The sequence below is a fragment of the Saccopteryx leptura genome, chromosome 2 (genome assembly GCF_036850995.1).
Source record: "Saccopteryx leptura isolate mSacLep1 chromosome 2, mSacLep1_pri_phased_curated, whole genome shotgun sequence".
Lineage (NCBI taxonomy): Eukaryota > Metazoa > Chordata > Mammalia > Chiroptera > Emballonuridae > Saccopteryx > Saccopteryx leptura.
The window spans coordinates 334905005-334923612 of record NC_089504.1 but is presented as its reverse complement, the minus strand read 5'-3'; the positions used below and the strand labels follow the sequence as shown (position 1 = coordinate 334923612).

General features: G+C 40.4%; 1 protein-coding gene across 2 annotated transcripts in view; it reads right to left on the bottom strand.

The window, feature by feature from the left end:
- SSH2 (slingshot protein phosphatase 2) overlaps positions 1 to 18608 on the bottom strand; it is a 300617-nt gene that overhangs the window by 34158 nt on the left and 247851 nt on the right. For both annotated transcript variants that reach the window (XM_066363589.1, XM_066363588.1), the window contains 5 exons: positions 18417 to 18485; positions 17568 to 17633; positions 13248 to 13442; positions 9594 to 9687; positions 9334 to 9462 (listed from right to left, as the gene is read on the bottom strand). In XM_066363589.1, coding sequence (XP_066219686.1) covers positions 9334 to 9462; positions 9594 to 9687; positions 13248 to 13442; positions 17568 to 17633; positions 18417 to 18485 — 553 coding nt within the window. The remainder of the gene's footprint in view (positions 1 to 9333; positions 9463 to 9593; positions 9688 to 13247; positions 13443 to 17567; positions 17634 to 18416; positions 18486 to 18608) is intronic.

The window sequence follows — 18608 nt, the reverse complement described above, 5'->3', positions numbered from 1 at the left end:
TTCTTTCTTATATTTGCATAGTACATCATTGGGTAGTATAGTTTATTCAACTATACTATAAATATAATAGTTTATTCAGCCACTTTCCTGTGAATGATGTTTCATATTTGTGGAGGCAAGATTTCTGGGTCAAGGTAAATGTATAGTTTACTTATTTATTTATTTTTTCTTCTTTTCCAAGTGAGAGGAGGGGAGATAGAGAGACAGACTCCCACATGCACCGACTGGAATCCACCCAGCAACTCCCCGTCTGGGTCTAATGCTCTGCCCATCGGGGGCTGTGCTTGCAACTGAGCTATTTTTAGCACCTGAGGCAGAGGCTCCATGGAGTCATCCTCAGTGCCTGGGGACGATGTGCTCAAACCAATCAAGCCATATTTGCCTAAGGGAGGGGAACAGAGAAAAAGAGAGAGAGAAGGGGAAGGAGAAGCAGTGGAGAAGCAGATGGTCACTTCTCCTGTGTGCCCTGACCAGGAATTGAACCCAGGACTTCAATCGATAGGGTTGACACTCACCACTGAGCAAACTGGCCAGGGCTAGTAATGTATAGTTTAGTCAGCCACTACTAAACGCCCCTTCATAGAGTTTAAAACAATTCTGCATTCCCATCAGCAATGTATGAGAGTGCCACTTCTCCCACAGTCTCGCCAACAAAATGTGTGTTTAAGCTTTTGAACTTTTGCCAATCTGATAGGTGTGAAATGTTATCTCAGTGTAATTTCAATTTGAATTTCTCTTAAGAGTTAAAGTGAGTTATTTTTCAACATTGCAGGTCCATTTCTATATTTGAGCTATCTGTTCATGTTGTTTGAAAAGACAAACATTTAAAAATAAGAATTTACCTATTTCAGAATTATGCATTAAATAGAATTTAGCATTAGAAGATTTGGGTTCAAGTCTCAACTCTCCCTCTGACCTTGGGGCACTGGACAAACTGCTTAACCTGTCTTCATTTTCCTTATCCATAAAATGGATCACTCCTCTCACTCTAATCCTATATCTCTAATGGGTACCTTCCCCTCAAATTACAAATATCAAGTTTCTCTCAATTCCTTCTGCCATGTGAGAATACAAAGAGAAGTCTGTAACCTGGAAGAGGGCCCCCACTTGACCATGCAGGCACCTTGATCTTAGACTTTCAGCCTCTGGAACTGTGAGAAATAAATTCTGCTAGCTAGCTATTCATTCATTCATTCATTCACTCACTCACTCACTCACTCACTCATTCATTTATTCTTCTTTCAAGTGAGAGGAGGGTAGATAGAGACAGACTCCCACAAGCACTAGATCCACCCAGCAACCCCCGTCTGGGGCCGATGCTCTGCCCATCTGTGGCCATGCTCGCAACAGAGATATTTTTAGTGCCTGAGGCAGAGGCTCCATGGAGCCATCCTCAGTGCCCATGGCTGAAGCGCTTGAACCAACTGAGCCATGCTGGGAGAGGGAGAGGGAGAGGGAGAGGGAGAGGGAGAGGGAGAGGGAGAGGGAGAGGGAGAGGGAGAGGGAGAGGGAGAGGGAGAGGGAGAGGGAGAGGGAGAGGGAGAGGGAGAGGGAGAGGGAGAGGGAGAGGGAGAGGGAGAGGGAGAGGGAGACGGAGAGGGAGAGGGAGAGGGAGAGGGAGAGGGAGAGGGAGAGGGAGAGGGAGAGGGAGAGGGAGACGGAGAGGGAGAGGGAGAGGGAGAGGGAGAGGGAGAGGGAGAGGGAGAGGGAGAGGGAGAGGGAGAGGGAGAGGGAGAGGGAGAGGGAGAGGGAGAGGGAGAGGGAGAGGGAGAGGGAGACGGAGAGGGAGAGGGAGAGGGAGAGGGAGAGGGAGAGGGAGAGGGAGAGGGAGAGGGAGAGGGAGAGGGAGAGGGAGAGGGAGAGGGAGAGGGAGAGGGAGAGGGAGAGGGAGAGGGAGAGGGAGAGGGAGAAACAGAAGGGGGAAAAGAGGGGTGGAGAAACAGATGGTCCTTTCTCCTGTGTGCCCTGACTGGGAATCGAACCTGGGACTTCCACACGCCAGACTGATGCTCTACCACTGAGCCAACCAACCAGGGCAAAATTCCGCTATTTATAAGCAAACAAACAAACAAAATCAGTTTCTCTAAATTAAAGTGGAAAAACTATTTCTGCATTCTAAATCCTCCTCTACACTGTCCTTTTTTCTTTCCCTTTATAGCCAAGATTCACAGAAACATAATCTAACACTTTCTCTAATTCCTCATTTCCCATGCGTCCCAACCCACAGGACTGTGGCTCCTGCCTTCAGACCTCTTGTAATGTTATTAATGACCTTTCCTAATTCTCTAATCCAAGGGTCACCTTTGTATCCTTATTCCATTAGTCTTCCATATGTATCTGAAATGGCTCATCATTCTCTCTATGGAATTAGATCACACTCCACAAATATCAATAGTTTCATGCCTGGCACAGTAAAGAGGATCAACAAATATTTGCTGAAAGATCAAATGAAAAAAGTAAATAAAGCACTCTGAAAATTGTTAAGTGTTATGTAAGCACTATCACCATTTTACAAGTGAAATGTAATTTAGCCATTTAACTGGAAGATCTGAAGGATATAGTACTGAAGCTCCCGTAAGTGATAGACAATTGATCTTTTCTACAGACTAGGCTCAGCTGACTTGCTTTAAAAAATTATGGGAAGTTCTAAGGGCTCTATGTTCAACCTTAGAAAACTAGCTCCCACACCAAAGAAAGAGGCAAGAACTACAAAGGACTTCAAGGAGACAGAAGCCATACAATACAGTGTTGAGCGGCTTAAACTGGAGCCAGGGAAATGTGACCACCTAAACTCTTAATTTAGAAATCCTTTGATGAACTCTGTCCAGCTCGATGGAAATAACCCTGATACGATGAGGAAGTTCATGGTTTTTATCTACATGTCCAGAGAAAATTCAACCTGACAATCTGAAATGACACATATCCAGAAACAAAATAAATTAAAAGCCTTGGCTACTGGCTCAGTGAAGCCTGTGTAAATGACTTGGGCTGTGGTTAGAGCTGCTTCAAGTTCAACTTGAAAAAAAAAAAAACTGGAGTCAATGTGGTGTAATTACTTTTCTGCCCTCAATACAAATGCCATTCACATTAGCCCCTTGGGGTCTTCCACAGAATCAATCTTTTTTTTCCTCTCTCTGCATCTCAGGCTTACAATGACTTAATTCCATGGAGGATTTTCACTCTGTTCTATGTAATTATGCAAAGCATTTTCTAATTTTCCTGAAATGTAAAATGAAATCTTGGGACTATAATATATTTTTAAGTAAGTTCATTAACATCTTTTCACTATGGTTCTGATACACTGTACTCTGGCCCAAAGACCCAAGTGACTGATTTATTTTCAGTTTTATCCTCAGGAAATAACCTTGTTGGGGTCCAAATATCCCAAGCAAAATAGATGAGGACAGCACATTTATGGCAAATAAGAAGAAGTGTACTGGGGTTCTGCTAAAATTAATGCAACTTGACATAATCTCCAAGAATTGGTATCCCTGCCGCTATCTTTTTAAATTATTTAATGATTAATTTTTAGAGAGACAGAGAGAGGAAAGGGGGAAGAGAGAGAGAGAGAGAAGCATTCGTTGTTCCACTTAGTTGTGCATTCATTCATTAGTTGATTCCCATATGTGCCCCACTGTGGATAAACCTGCAACCTCAGTGCCCCAGGAAAACACTAATCAACTGAACTGACTGGCCAGGGCCCCTTCCCCATATCTTCTTCATCATACCTACAGCCTCAATGGTTAAGTCACATTACTGTGGTAACCAGGCACAAGATCTCTTTTAACTTTATCCTATACATTTCTAGTAGAGGAGCAAAAATCATGAATAGAATGAAAATAGCCCATTTGATTACTGCATCATCTATTCACATATTCTCCATTTCTCTGTACCTATTGTAAAAAAGCAACCACCAATTTGAGGCTTAATTATTCTTTGAAAAATAAACACTATTCTAAAAGGATGTGTAATGTCAAATTGTGAAAAAGATATCAGCAGTAAAAATTCTGACTAGCTCTGTCATGAACAAAATTATTGTACATGGGCTGCTGAAGCGAGCACCAGGAACAGAATTATTGGTTGTGTGTACAATACTCCTGTGTTTGCTTTGTTTAACTAAAAAAGCTGCTTGCCTTTCTGCAAAGGGTCTGTGTTCATATTTAGCTTTTTCTCAGCCAAATCGGACAGCCTCCAGGAGAGCTGTTGATATTGAGATCTGGTTGGGCAAAGGCTTCCAGCTCAGAGAAATAGTACACTCTTATGGGTGTGGAAGAATTTTTTCTGGAAATACCCTGGCTTCCAACCAATAAATCCTCTCTTCTTGCTACAGATTTTCTTTAAATTATGCTCTACACTTTCTTCTCCATACCAGCTGGATACCTTTTCAAATAAACATCTCTGTGCAGAACACTGTAAAGCCCTGCAGAGCTGAGCGTTCTTACAGACGGAGGGGAGAAATCCTGCCCCCTCGCTTCACACAGTAGAGTTGTGCTCCAGGCATGGTAGCTATGCACAAGATGAAATGACTTTGCAAAAAATTAACACCACCATTCGCAGCCTGGATAAGACCTCATTTTCTGTGTCGATTGCTGGGAAAGCCAGAGCACTCACTGGAGAAGACAGGGGTTTGGACACAGGACATGGTAGTGGAAACAAAAGGAGGAAGTCATAAAAAAAAAGTACAAGATGTTTAGACAACCTGTTCATCTACTTATTTTGTTAGGTAAGAGTTAAATTTCAGAATTCTCCAATTTGAAAGTTTGTTCTCAAATAAGAAAAATATTCACAGTGGAAAAAATGTCTTTTAACACAGAATTGAATCTAAAGCAGAATAGATTTTCCTTTTTCAAAAGTATGAACATAGAGCCTGACCAGTGGTAGTGCACTGACCTAGGATGCTGAGGACTCAGGTTTGAAACCCTGAGGTCGTCGACTTGAGCACAGGGTTGCCAGCTTGAGTGTAGGATCATTAAAATGATCCCATGGTTGCTGGCTTGAGCCCAAAAGTCACTGGCTTGGGCAAGGGGTCACTGGCTTGGCTTGAGCCCCCTGGTCAAGGCATGTATAAGAAACAATCAATTAAAAACTAAAAGTGATGTAACTATTGAGTTGATGCTTCTCATCTCTCTCCCTTCCTGTTTCTCTTGCTTGCTAAAAAAAAGAACATAGATACATACCAAACAAATTAAAAAGACTGGAAAACAGTTTTAGACAGTGTGTCCGTAAAGTCATGGTGCACTTTTGACTGGTCACAGGAATGCAACAAAAGACAATAGAAATGTGAAATTTGCACCAAATAAAAGGAAAACCCTCCCAGTTTCTGTAGGATGATGACATAACACCGTGTATACAGCGGAGCAGCCCACGGCCATGCCAGTCGAGATGTGGCAGTACAGAGGAAAGTTCAGTGTGTTCTGTGGCTCGCTAAATTCGAATCTGTGACCAAAGTGCAACGTGAATATCGGCGCATTTATAACGAAGTGCCACCACATAGGAATAACATTACTCGGTGGGATAAGCAGTTGAAGGAAATGGGCAGTTTGGTGGAGAAACCCCGTTCTGGTAGGCCATCAGTCAGTGACGAGTCTGTAGAGGCTATACGGGATAGCTACCTAAAAAATCTGTGCGTGAGCCCACATCGAACTGCACTGAATAGGTATGAAACTGGGAGAGTTTTCCTTTTATTTGGTGCAGATTTCACATTTTTATCGTCTTTTATTGCTTTCCTGTGACCAGTCAAAAGTGCACCATTACTTTACGGACACACTGTATAATAAAAGATAATGGAACGTACCTTTCTTGGTGACGATTAAATGTTATTTATTGCTTTCTAAATTTTTTTAAAGTTTTCTACAATGAATATGAATTATTTTTATAATAAGAAAAATAGGCCCAGCCGTGGCCGGTTGGCTCAGCAGTACAGCATTGGCCCAGTTTGTGGAAGTCCTGGGTTTGATTCCCAGTCAGAGCACACAGGAGAGGCGCCCAACTGCTTCTCCACCTCTCCCCCTCTCCTTCCTCTCTGTCTCTCTCTTCCCCTCCCGCAGCCAAGGCTCCATTGGAGCAAGGTTGGCCCAGGCGCTGAGGATGGCTCCATGGCCTCTGCCTCAGGCGCTAGAATGGCTTCAGCCGCAACAGAGTGACACCAAGATGGGCAGAGCATTGCCCCTGGTTGGCATTCTGGGTGGATCCCAGTTGGGTGCATGTAGGAGTCTGTCTGATTGCCTCCTGCTTCTAACTTCTGGAGGGGGGGGGGAAGAAAAATAGGCCCTGGCTGTTTGGCTCAGTGGTAGATCCTTGGCCCAGTGTTTGGGAGTCCTGGGTTCAATTCCCAGCCAGGGTACAAAGGAGAAGCGCCCATCTGTTTCTCCACCCTCCCCTGTCCTCTCTCTCTCTCTCTCTCTTCCCCTCCTGCAGCCAAGGCTCCATTGGAGCAAAGTTGGCTTGGGGGCTGAGGACCTCTGCCTCAGGCACTAGAATGGCTCTGGCTGCAAAAGAGCAACGCCCCAGATGGGCAGAGCATCGCCTCCTAGTGGGCTTGCTGGGTGGATCCCAGTTGGGCACATGTGGGAATCTGTTTCTCTGCCTCCCTGCTTCTCACTTCAGAAAAATTAAAAAAAAAAAGAGAAAACTCAAAACATAAGAATATGCCAATAATCATGAAATAATACTATGAATTGATGGTACAAACACTCAAATGAATTTATCATTGATTACGTACTATAATTTGGGAAGAACTGAATTGTTCTTTCTGCTTAAGAGGACTACACTGCTCACAAAAATTAGGGGATCAGGGAACATTGCAGATTCTCCAGTACTTTCAGCTTTTTGTAGAGTGCATTTTCACCAATGAAATAAAAGTTGGTTTTACATCTCATTTGCATAATTGAACTTTCTTTGACTTGTTTGCTTTTCTGATGTTTTTGTTTAATAAAGAAAAAATCAAATGTTTCTTTTTTTATTGCTTCATATTCATTTTGAAATATCCCTTAATTTTTGTGAGTAGTATATTAATATTTGTTTATATTCCTAAAATATACTGTTTAAAGAGGGGGTTAAAAAGAAGATAGTTCTTGAAGGAGTGGCATCAGAGACACAGGGAAAGATGACTGCAATAAATAGTTTGACCAGTCAGATATTGAATGCATTTTATATTCATGTCTATATTCTTTTAGGTATTAAAATCCTAGCTCAATGGTCCTGGCTGGTGGTACTCAGTTGGTTCGAGTGCTGTCCTGATACACCAAGATTATAGGTTTAATACTTAGGGCACATACAAGAATCAACCAAGGAATGCATAAATAATAAATCAATGTTTCTCTTTTTCTTCTTCTGTAAAAAACAAAACAAAACAAAACCCCCAAAATAAAAATAAAATCCAAGCTCAATGAAAAAGTTAAGTTAGTCACTTTCAAACATGAGCTATTGCTGGCTATGGGCACTTGCCTTCATAAAAATGTCATGCTACATGGAATCAGTTTGGAGCAGGGTCCATTTGAATGAGTGACTCATATGTTTTCCATAGATAACACAAAAATTCTTCCCAACAATACAAGAGCAGGGAATACATGAATCCTTGTGGAAGTATACATAAAAGACAACAAAGGCAAGTGCTTTACAAATAGAAAGGTCAATGACAGCTTTGTAGTATGATCTACATTCAGAAATGGCAACACACACTGGCCAAGTTAAAGTAATGGAAAAGAAGCTCCCCTCCCAGCTCAGTTTTTCATGAGTAATTCCATAGCTGTACACCACTATGAATCACACTATAAGCATACATACTCTAAGAGTGTCAACAGATTAATTCAGGGCACAAGACTTCTATGACACAGTCTGACTGCTTGGTGAAATAAAACTCTTGAATATTCAGGGTGAGATGACTCAGTTTAGTCAGTTCCTGTGCAATTTATTCTTCTTCTTTCCTGTTTCCCAGCTTCTAATCATTTCACCAGCTCACAAATGTCCTCACCAGAGAAAGGAAGTAAAATTCAAACCAATCGAATTTAGTTCCTTGTTAGCATTTTTGGTCAAAGTGTGTGGGAAGTGGAAACAAAAACAAGGTTTTGGCATCTTTCCACTCCCACCCCCAATTTTAATTGTCCTTGTGAACCTTGTTTTCACTACTACATACAGATGAAAACTAGAACTCTTTAACATTTGGGAGGGAAATGTGTCTTAGGATTTTAGCTTTCCTAATCTATTTGTCAGAGAGGTATCCTTGGGCTAATTACATATTGTTGAACATTCAGGAACCATGAAGAAAATTTTTATTTATTTATTTTAATTGGGGTGACACTGGTTAATAGAATAAGAACAATTTTAAGTTACCAAATTTTTGGTAATCTCAAAAGTATTTGGGGGACTCAAAATATAGCTACAAGTTTCAAAATGTTTAAAAGTCCAATAGCTTCTCAGGAATCCCACTTGCTCTGCTCAGATATATCAGACCTTAAGATACCTTAAAGGATCATCTCATTTGGGTAGACTGAGAAAACTATTATGGACTCATCTGTTTTTTACTTTGACTATTATGAAGAACAGATGAGATATTTAATAACTCATGGGGAAAAGAGCCTGATTTGTAGCATTTGCCTATTTCCTTGGTGTAAATTTTCCCACCATAGTCAATTTTATGATGTCATTGAATGAGAAATTGGAAACAGATGAGAAGCTCACCTTACATAACATTTCTACCATGCAAAAGACTTAGCAAATAAACTTAAGAGCACAGATAACAGTAAAAAAAATTAAAAACCGATGAGATGGTATTTATTACTTTTTTTTTTTTTTTTGTATTTTTCTGAAGCTGGAAATGGGGAGAGACAGACAGACTCCCGCATGCGCCCGACCGGGATCCACCCGGCACGCCCACCAGGGGCGACACTCTGCCCACCAGGGGGCGATGCTCTGCCCCTCCGGGGTGTCGCTCTGCCTCGACCAGAGCCACTCTAGCGCCTGGGGCACAGGCCAAGGAGCCATCCCCAGCGCCTGGGCCATCTTTGCTCCAATGGAGCCTTGGCTGCGGGAGGGGAAGAGAGAGACAGAGAGGAAGGGGGGGGGGGTGGAGAACCAAATGGGCGCTTCTCCTATGTGCCCTGGCCGGGAATCGAACCTGGGACTTCTGCACGCCAGGCCGACGCTCTACCACTGAGCCAACCGGCCAGGGCCTATTACCTTTGTTTTTAATGTAAGTTACATCTTATTTAAATATTCTATATATAACACAAAAATTCTTTCCAATTGTTAAGTGAAATTTAATGGTTGCCCCCTCCCCATGAGTTGGTATGGACTACTGTTGGCATGCCACTTAAAAGTAGCCCCCAAACTTACCAAGAACACATGCTCAAATATCTGTGTAGGGCTGTCCATCTGACCAAGGATCACTATCATTTCATTATCTATAAATTCCTTGAATTCTCTCAGGTTGCACACCATTTGCATTTCCAACTCAGTTCGTATCTGAAACAAAGATGACACAGTATTCTAAACTCTGTAATTACTTTTGTACTTTCAAGCACTTACCATTTCTAGATCATACCCATCCAACTCCTACCCTAGACTAGAAACAATGAGGGCGTAAGGTCTCTTACCTCTTTGGATGTAATATTCTCCAAATCCTTCTGCATCATAATCTCCCTTAATTTGGTTTTAATTAGTCTTTCTGTTCGTTCACGTTCAGTTGGTCTGAGAAGAGAGAAATGGTGATTTTTCTTAGGAAGGAATTTAAGTTAATGAATGTGCCATTTGATTATGCTTCCAAATTGGCAGGCTTTGCCTCTATTACCCTCAAATTTATATCCTGGAGGAATGGCCAAAAGAAAATGATAATTGTTAAAAGTTTCTTTTCAGAATATACAGAATGTAAACATGTAGAAATTATTATTTGAAGGATATACATATATATATCCTTATTTGAAGGATATATATATTATTTGAAGGATATATATATATATATATATGTGTGTATGTGTGTGTGTGTGTGTGTGTGTGTGTGTATATATATATCTCCATGAAGAAATAAAGACAAATAGACTATACTGAGTGTAATACTTTAATGGAGGACCATAATCCATATTTTCCCATCAAGTACCCTTGAGTACCACTTGCTAAACAGGGTAAACCAGTGGTGTGACCCTGATCGGTAAACCAGTGATCGGGTCTTCTGTAGCATAAAATGCCGTCTAATGGTCTTCCTTCATTCATTGTCATGGTTCTAGAAAAATGGGAAAGAGTGATTTCTGCCCTCTTCATTCAGTGAGGCAAATTCTTTTCTAATATGGGTTTCTGAGATCAGATGAGATCAGGCCTGTTCAGGGTGGATTGGCTGTAGACCCAAAATGGGTTTTAAGGATTAAAAATATTATACCTGGAGTACTTCCATCCAAATGCTTTCCTTTTCACAAAGGCTCTCCCAATATCTCTGTGAAATTGTTATCCCCATTTTACAGATAAAGGAAATAAACAGCTGAAGGGTTAAATGACATGCCAACAATCACATACACTGGCAGGAGAACCAGAACACTCAGTCCAGCATAAAATTCTACCTGCAGGATTATGTTGCTTCCTTTAGTCTTCTGACTTTTAAAAATAAAATTACCCTTGGAACTTTAATATGAAATCAAACTAGGAAGCTGATCCTTCAATTACTAGACAGGTATTGGTTCAATGTAACTGGATGCTTCTCTCTAAAAGCATTATTTCATATTATGCAGAATTTGAGCGAGGCTGTCCCGTCTTTCCCCTCCTACCTACTCAAGAAAGGTGTCTGCTCTGTACCTCCTTATTTGGAGATGGAAAGGGACTAAGCCTTCAGGCATCTTGCCTGCCCTTGCTGCCTACAGCCTTATCACTGGCTGCAAAAATAGCCTCAGTAATCTCCAAAGATGGATGTTCCGACCCCACAACCTTGGGGCTCCTACCACTTGGGCTTCTAGTTTCTCATGAACCTTGCAGAATACAGCTAATACCTGTGCCATTTCCCTGTCAATCAGCCAAGGCTTCCCCATCTTGACTAGAATTAATAATCATGTTCTCCACCATTTTTCCTGGGCATAGCTAATGGTTCAAACTTATACTTCAGTCTTCCATTAAAAAGAAATATTGGTACAAACAAATATTAGCACCTGTGTGCATGGTTTGGCTTCCCTAGTTTTAGTAATCTTTATCCAAATCCTTCATACTTGCTTGAGGCAGAGTGGTTTGGGAGCAGACACATTTAGGTTTTAATTCATAGTCCTGTTTCTTACTAGTGATGTGAACTTAAACAAATTCCTTCCTCACTCTGAGCCTCTTTCCTTTTATATAAAATAAGGACAGTGACAATATCTGCCTCATGAGGTTCTTATGAGGATTAAATGAGCTACCTTGTGAAGTGCCTGGCATAGCATTTGACATAAACGGGGTGCACCATATCCATATGTTCCCTTCTCCCCCGCTTCCCTTGGATTTTAGAATATAAACTTTATTCACAGTAGAGCATTTAAAGTCCATTTTGGCACACATTCTTCCCGTGTTCTCAGCATACTTTGTAAGGCTTTTCTAGTCGATTTAGGGAGGAAACAGGAATGGAAAAAGCATTACAACACAAACACATTTTCTCTCAATCTCACTGGAGAAAAATTTGGAAAAGACATAAAAACACAAGAAAATAAAAATCACTGAAACTCTTTCTATCATTATTAATATGGTGACTGACAGCTTTCAGTCTTATTCTGTAAACAGATTAACATTTGTTTATTACATTATCTTAAAACTGGGGTTATAGCGTACATGCTAAGAACTAACAGTTAATGAGCCTCTACCATGTGCCAGGGACTACATTTTACATTACTTCTTTTGCTTAGGAATATGGAGAAATTGTGGTCAATTTCACTTTCTTTTTTTTGTACTGTAATTTCCAAGTTTTCTCTAATAAAATCATGAAAAATCAGATGTGTTTTCTTTCCTTCGTGTAAGTCTGGTTCAGAAATGCCCATTTTTGAGCCACGTGCGACATCTGTCCCTCCGATCCCAACCAACCATCTGTAACGCAGGAAACTAGTAATGTTTCCCAAGATTCTCAAAGCCAAACTAATCCTTACCTTTTTTGTTACTATGGGATTTTGAAAGGACTAAGGCTAATGAAAAAGAGGTCCTAGTACCAGTAACACCCTATGCAAAAATGCTTCCACTGCTTTTCTGACTATTCTGTTCACACAATTCTTGGAAGTTTCACCTTTTCTAGTACAAAAATCATTTATAACATTATCTAAATCAGTGATTTTCAACCTTTGTTTCTCAGGCACTCATAAACTAATTACTAAAGAAAAAGGGGCCCTGACCTCTTCTTCTTTAGTAACTAATTTATTTGTGCCATGAGATGAAAATGGTTGTATTTAGTCAGGGGCACTGACCTTAGTAATTAGTGTGTGTTTGTGCCATGAAAAAAAAAGGTTGAAAATCACTGATCTAAATTAAGCCTTTTTTTTTAAATCATGAACTATTTTGGTATCACTTTAGGAATTTGTAAACACAGGTTTATAGTTAGATAATCTAAGTAGCTACTATTCTTTCCCAGCTATAGAATTCCTTGAAAGTACAGAAGGATCAATTTAGAGCAAAACAAACATCCTGATTAATTTCCAAAGCAGGAACTAAGTATGCAAAAATTTCTAAAATAGTCAGAGAAGTTTCAACACATAGACCTAAAAAGGAAATAAACACCAGCTCCACCTTGAGCCTTTATTTAACTCACAGTACACCAGGGAGATTAAATAAAATCCTACTGAGACAGATTTATTAACAAGGCAAAGTTGGGGCTGAGTAAGACATGTGAATTATAAAATATATTTTTAAAAATCTGAACAGAAATCAGTTCAGAATTAGGCAATCTTTTAAACTGACTAGAAACATCTTTTCTTTAAGTATTGGAAACATCCTTCCTAAGGCTTGTCATAAATTTTATTAAATATTTCTTTCACAGATAATGCAAAGGCAGACGTCAGCTTAATTCCTTTAAACTCATTTCAAATTAGTGGAATCTGAATTAATGGGATTTTATGGTACTGCAGTTCTTATCTATGAAGATTGCACTGCGCCCAGGAGCGAAACTCCTCAGGCCTTCCCAGACAACTAAAAGAACAGGGTTCTTTCTGTGGTAGTTTTGGAGTATAGACTCATGCTGATGATTAAGATTAATTCCCCAAGAGGAGAGATCCTCAGACACAATAGAGAAGACTTCCGTGATCTTCAGCAAGCTGACTTACATGTCAGTGAAGAGAGCTGGGGAGTCAGGCCGGTGGGACTGCACATCTTGCATAGCATTCCACTCATTGACGGATGATTGATCTGAGTTGATATGGCTCTCGTAATAACTCACCCAGGTGAGAAACAGGCTGCCGGGGTAGTAGTTATGCATTCTGGCCACTTCACAAGCCTTATGTAAACTCTGTAGTGCAGACCTGAAAGATATGCAGGGAAATGAGCACTGTGAAATAACGGGGTACTAAAAGGCTCCATGTGTACTCCAGATTCTTCCAATTTTTAAATCCTACAGAATTTGGCCTTTGGAGAATCTACTTCCTGGAATTCAAGACTCTCTTGAATTATCCATTTATAGCTATCGATTAGACAGTTCTTGATGAAAGATATGAGGCGTTATTAAGTTGGGGGTAGAGGGGAACAGGAGAATTGACAATCCAACAGTGAAAAATAGATCTGGGTACCTATAGAACTCATGACCCCATAGTTGGAACCATGGCGTAGCAAACTAAAGATGGCAACCATTTACAATACATAAAGACTTGTTTCCCTTGGCGTAGAATCATGTTACAGTACACATTCCCTATGATTCCTGGAAGCTCCCCAAAGATCACATAGATAGATGTCCCTAAGCCTTGAGAACATGTCCTTTAATGTCCAGGAAGTACTGATCTAATGATGTTTAAAATTCTTGCTGCCTTAGTCTCCCACTTTCTTTAAACCATTTATTCATACACTTGAGTTACTTTCTAAGAACAGCTCTGGTTATTCTTAGATTAATCATATCTCTGACTCTAAACTCAGGAAAGGTAAACAGAACTGAAAAGGACCTTTTTGGTTGTTATGTAGGAAAAGCTAAAGCCAGAAATTCTAGAAAGTTAGCTACACAAGAACAGGGATCTTTTTATATTTTGTTTACTGATGTAGTTTAAGCGCCTAAAAGAATGTCTAGTTGCAGCACAGTTAGTATTTGTTGAATGAAATGTCTTATCAGCTATAAACTAATGTCTCTCCTAAGAGAAAATAACTAACTGTATGACAGAATTTTGTGGCCAATCCATTTACATCTTTTTATTAAAAATGCCTTTTAATTTTTTCTTTCATAACAAAAGTGATCCATGCTCACTTTAGAAAATTCAGAGATCTCAGCTAAAAGAGAGAAATTTATAGCAAGTAAGACTTTTCATTCAACAAATACTAATTGTGCTCCAACTATGAATGAGGCATTCTTTTAGGCACTGTAATCCAACTGCCCAGAAATAACCACTGGTACGGTTTTAATATACACCTTTCTAGTCTTTTTGTCTATGCATAGATACATAATAAAGATATGACCATATTCTGTATACTATTTTAACTTTCTTTTTTTCCCAATTTTCTGAAGTGAGAAGTGGGGAGGCAGTCAGACAGACTCCTTGCATGTGTCATACCAGGACCCACCCAGGGTGCCCACCAGGCGATGACGCTCTCCCCATCTGGGGTGTTGCTCCATTGCAACGGAAGCCATTCTAGCGCCTGAGGTGGAGGCCATGGAGCCATCCTCAGCGCCCAGGCCAACTTTGCTCCAATGGAGCCTTGGCTGCAGGAGGGGAAGAGAGAGATTGAGAGGAAGGAGAGGGGGAAGGGTGGAGAAGATGGGTGCTTCTATGTGCCCTGGCCAGTAATTGAACCTGGGACTTCCACATGCTGGGTTGAGGCTCTACCGCTGAGCCAACCAGCCAGGGTTAACTTTCTCTTTTATTTTATACCTCGTCATCAACATTTTTCCATGTCAATAAATATTCTTCAACTAGTTAATTTTTCCTTTTTTTTTTGTATTTTTCTGAAGCTGGAAACGGGGAGAGACAGTCAGATAGACTCCCGCATGCGCCCGACCGGGATCCACCCAGCACCGCCCACCAGGGGCGAAGCTCTGCCCACCAGGGGGCGATGCTCTGCCCACCAGGGGGTGATGCTCTGCCCCTCCGGGGCGTCGCTCTGCAGCGACCAGAACCACTCTAGCGCCTGGGGCAGAGGCCAAGGAGCCATCCCCAGCGCCCGGGCCATCTTTGCTCCAATGGAGCCTTGGCTGTGGGAGGGGAAGAGAGAGACAGAGAGGAAGGAGGGGGGGGGTGGAGAAGCAAATGGGCGCTTCTCCTATGTGCCCTGGCCGGGAATCAAACCCGGGTCCCCTGCACGCCAGGCCGATGCTCTACCGCTGAGCCAACCGGCCAGGGCCAACTAGTTAATTTTTAATGGCTGCATACTTAGTAACATGGATATATCATAATCTGATTCCTATTTTTCAGACATTTAAATTGTTTTTTATTTTATGCTGTTAGTAGAATACTGATAAACACAGTTAAAATTTTTGCACACAACCATGATTATTACCTTAGAAATAGAATTACTAAGTCAAAGGGCATGTGAAATGATAAGGCATATTGGTTGAGTCAGTTTATTCTTCCATCAATAGAAATAACAATTTCTGTTCCATTAGTTCTTGGTCAACCCCATATAATGTAAAACATCATTACCAATTTGATAAAAAATAATATCATTACCAATTTGATAAAGAAAGAAACATGCTAGTTTATTTTTATCAGGAAAACACACTTTTCTTTAAAAATGAAGTTGCAGAATCTTTAAAAATGTTTTCTATTATTCAAAGTAAGCCAAATTCTTAGAGAATTAAGTCAAATTCAGGAAATTCTCAGTGAATTTCAGTTTCATTACATAGATTCAAAGGTAAGGACTAGCTTAGTTCAATGTACTAGATATTTAATACATGTTTTCTTCATCAGGGAAACACATGCTTCAAAAACACACGCCACAAGCACCTGGTGCCAGTGCCCTAAAATATACTCAAGGATACTACGGCTACCTACAATAGTGGGAGGCTGCAGTGACTACCTTCCTGTGAAGGAAACACCTGGTTTAAATGCTGCTTTGATCACACATCATCTACTTTTTTTTTTCTGTGACGTTCAGTTCACTTCTCCCAGGTGGTATACCAAAAAAACTCTTATTCTACAATAAGTTAACAGAGCTAGGACTACTCAGTCTACTTTAAAACACCAGGGCTTGAACTAAGATTACTAAATCTTCGCTGTTTTAAGAATTAAGTCTGTTTTGTACTTTGCACCCAAATATAACTGAAAATACTGTCACTTATGGGACTTACATTGGTTTACTTGGTACCTGGGACTAGAAATGTCAGTTTCCTTTAACTGAGCCTTAGTCAAAGGCAGACATAAGTTTTCCATGAGAAATTTATCTGTGAAATATGCCCTAAATCTAAAAATCTGGTCTAAACACATGACCTGAAACTCTGTCTTACCTCAATTACTGCATGAAATGATAAGACTGTTAATTGTTCAGTTGACTCTGTTTTAGGACCCCACCCACTCAAGCCTATCAATCCTGTTATTCAGGGGTAAATTATCTCCCTGGAGTCTTTTACAGGCTCCTTTATTTCTTGTTTGGCTTGTGTTCTGTCCATTCTGTTCCACACGGGGACTTTTACTACAAAACAGGCAACTGAATGAGGAACTAAAATTCAAATCCCTCACTGGAGGACAGACATCATTCACTGGTTATATTAGATCATTTTTCTAATCTAGAGAAAGAGTAAGAGTCTATTTGTTTAACTATACGAGATACTTGAAGACCAGTTATGTAACCTCTAAAACCTCAGTTTTCTCATCCATAACAAGGAGCTAATAATACTCTTTTGGGGAGTTGGTCCAATCATTAGGCACAATGCCTTACACACACAATGTGTAACCCCAAAGTCGATATAACTGCTGCTGGTTATAACAACTATAATATTTTTTCTAGGCTTTACCTGCACCATGCAAAGAGTTTGGTAAATAGTTGCCAGCAATTTAAAGAAAAACTTATCTATATATAAGCTAACTCCATCAAAGCTATACCTGATTACCTTAAGAAATTGAAACTAATATATAGTGGTAGTGTGATGTTTAGACTTAGCTCTACACTGCTACAAATCTAGGCAATGTGTCCCTATAAAACTCAGTTCCAACTGGCTATCTGATTCATTAAGTATCATCTAGAGTCTAAGAATACCTCTGAACTTTACTTGTTAAGCAGAGCTGAAGGTCTTCATTGTGATAATTTGAAAATGAAACTTCTAAGTCATCTTTAACTATGACGCCCACACAAACAGAACACACAAAATCCTATACACACAAACAGATAAGCATTTTCATAAGAGAATTGTAGTAAAATTTATATAACTTTGTCAAAGTTAAGTACCATTTCTAGTTCTCACAAAATATTGTTCCAATAAAATACTTCCACAGAAATATTAAAAGTCCTCTTACCACATTGCCTGCACAGATACAGGTTTGAATATGTGAACTCTGTTATCTGTTGACACGCTGAACCCACTAGGGAAAAAAAAAGAGACAAAAATCCACAGGTGAGAGTGAGTTTTTCAGTTGTGAGTTTTTGAGGTTGTTTCCCAGGCTAGTTAACTACTGGCTCAGTGGAAGGAATCATGAGACACTTCACGTAGATGTTAACAAGAGTATTGGACGTGACTGAAAAGCTTCAACAAATTGTCTGATTTTATCTACTAAGCAGAATGAAGGGACTCCCACACTGGAGTTAGGGAATTACACACAGTTCCCAGCTGTAGCTACGGACAAACTGTTCTGCTGTATATTCCTATTTGGAAGTCTTGTGGGTTTGTAGCAAATGTGACTCTGGTTTTATAAACTGGAGCAAACATCTTGGTCTCTTGGGGACACATTCTAAAAACACCAAGGGTAGGGGTGGAGGGTCACTGGAAGGAACTGGCACAGAAAGGGGTTATACTGTAGGCTGATAACTGGCAGAGGCAGCAAGAGGTTATTTGAAACAGAACATATCATCCTCTGGGAGAGCATTGCAACAGTCCCACATGCTCAGATTAAAGAGTGAGCCAACAAACTAGTTCTCTTTGTTTGGATTCTTACCATAGTTGGCCTAGAAGAACAGAAGTGAGAGGCATTGGCAAGTTGCATTTTCACTCCACTTTACAAAACAGAAATTTAAAAGGACTCATTGAGCTGCTGACATGACAGTTCAGTTGGGCACAGTGGGCCTCCCATTCAGCTGAATGAATGGGCACTAAGATGGAACCCCACCCTCCGGCTTTCTGTAGGAAGATAAAAAGGGGAAGCTCTTACCCATCACCATCCAAATGGATTAGGGTGTCACTCCAGAGAGGCAGGACTAAGCCCATGGTACAAATGCTACTGCAAGACAAGAAATAGTCAAGTTACTTTTTGTTATTCTAGCAGTTCTGTTAACTTTTTCAGCACAAAGCGTAAGTGAACCCCTAAGCTCTAAATTCTAGCATAAATGTTAGAGTGGAGAAA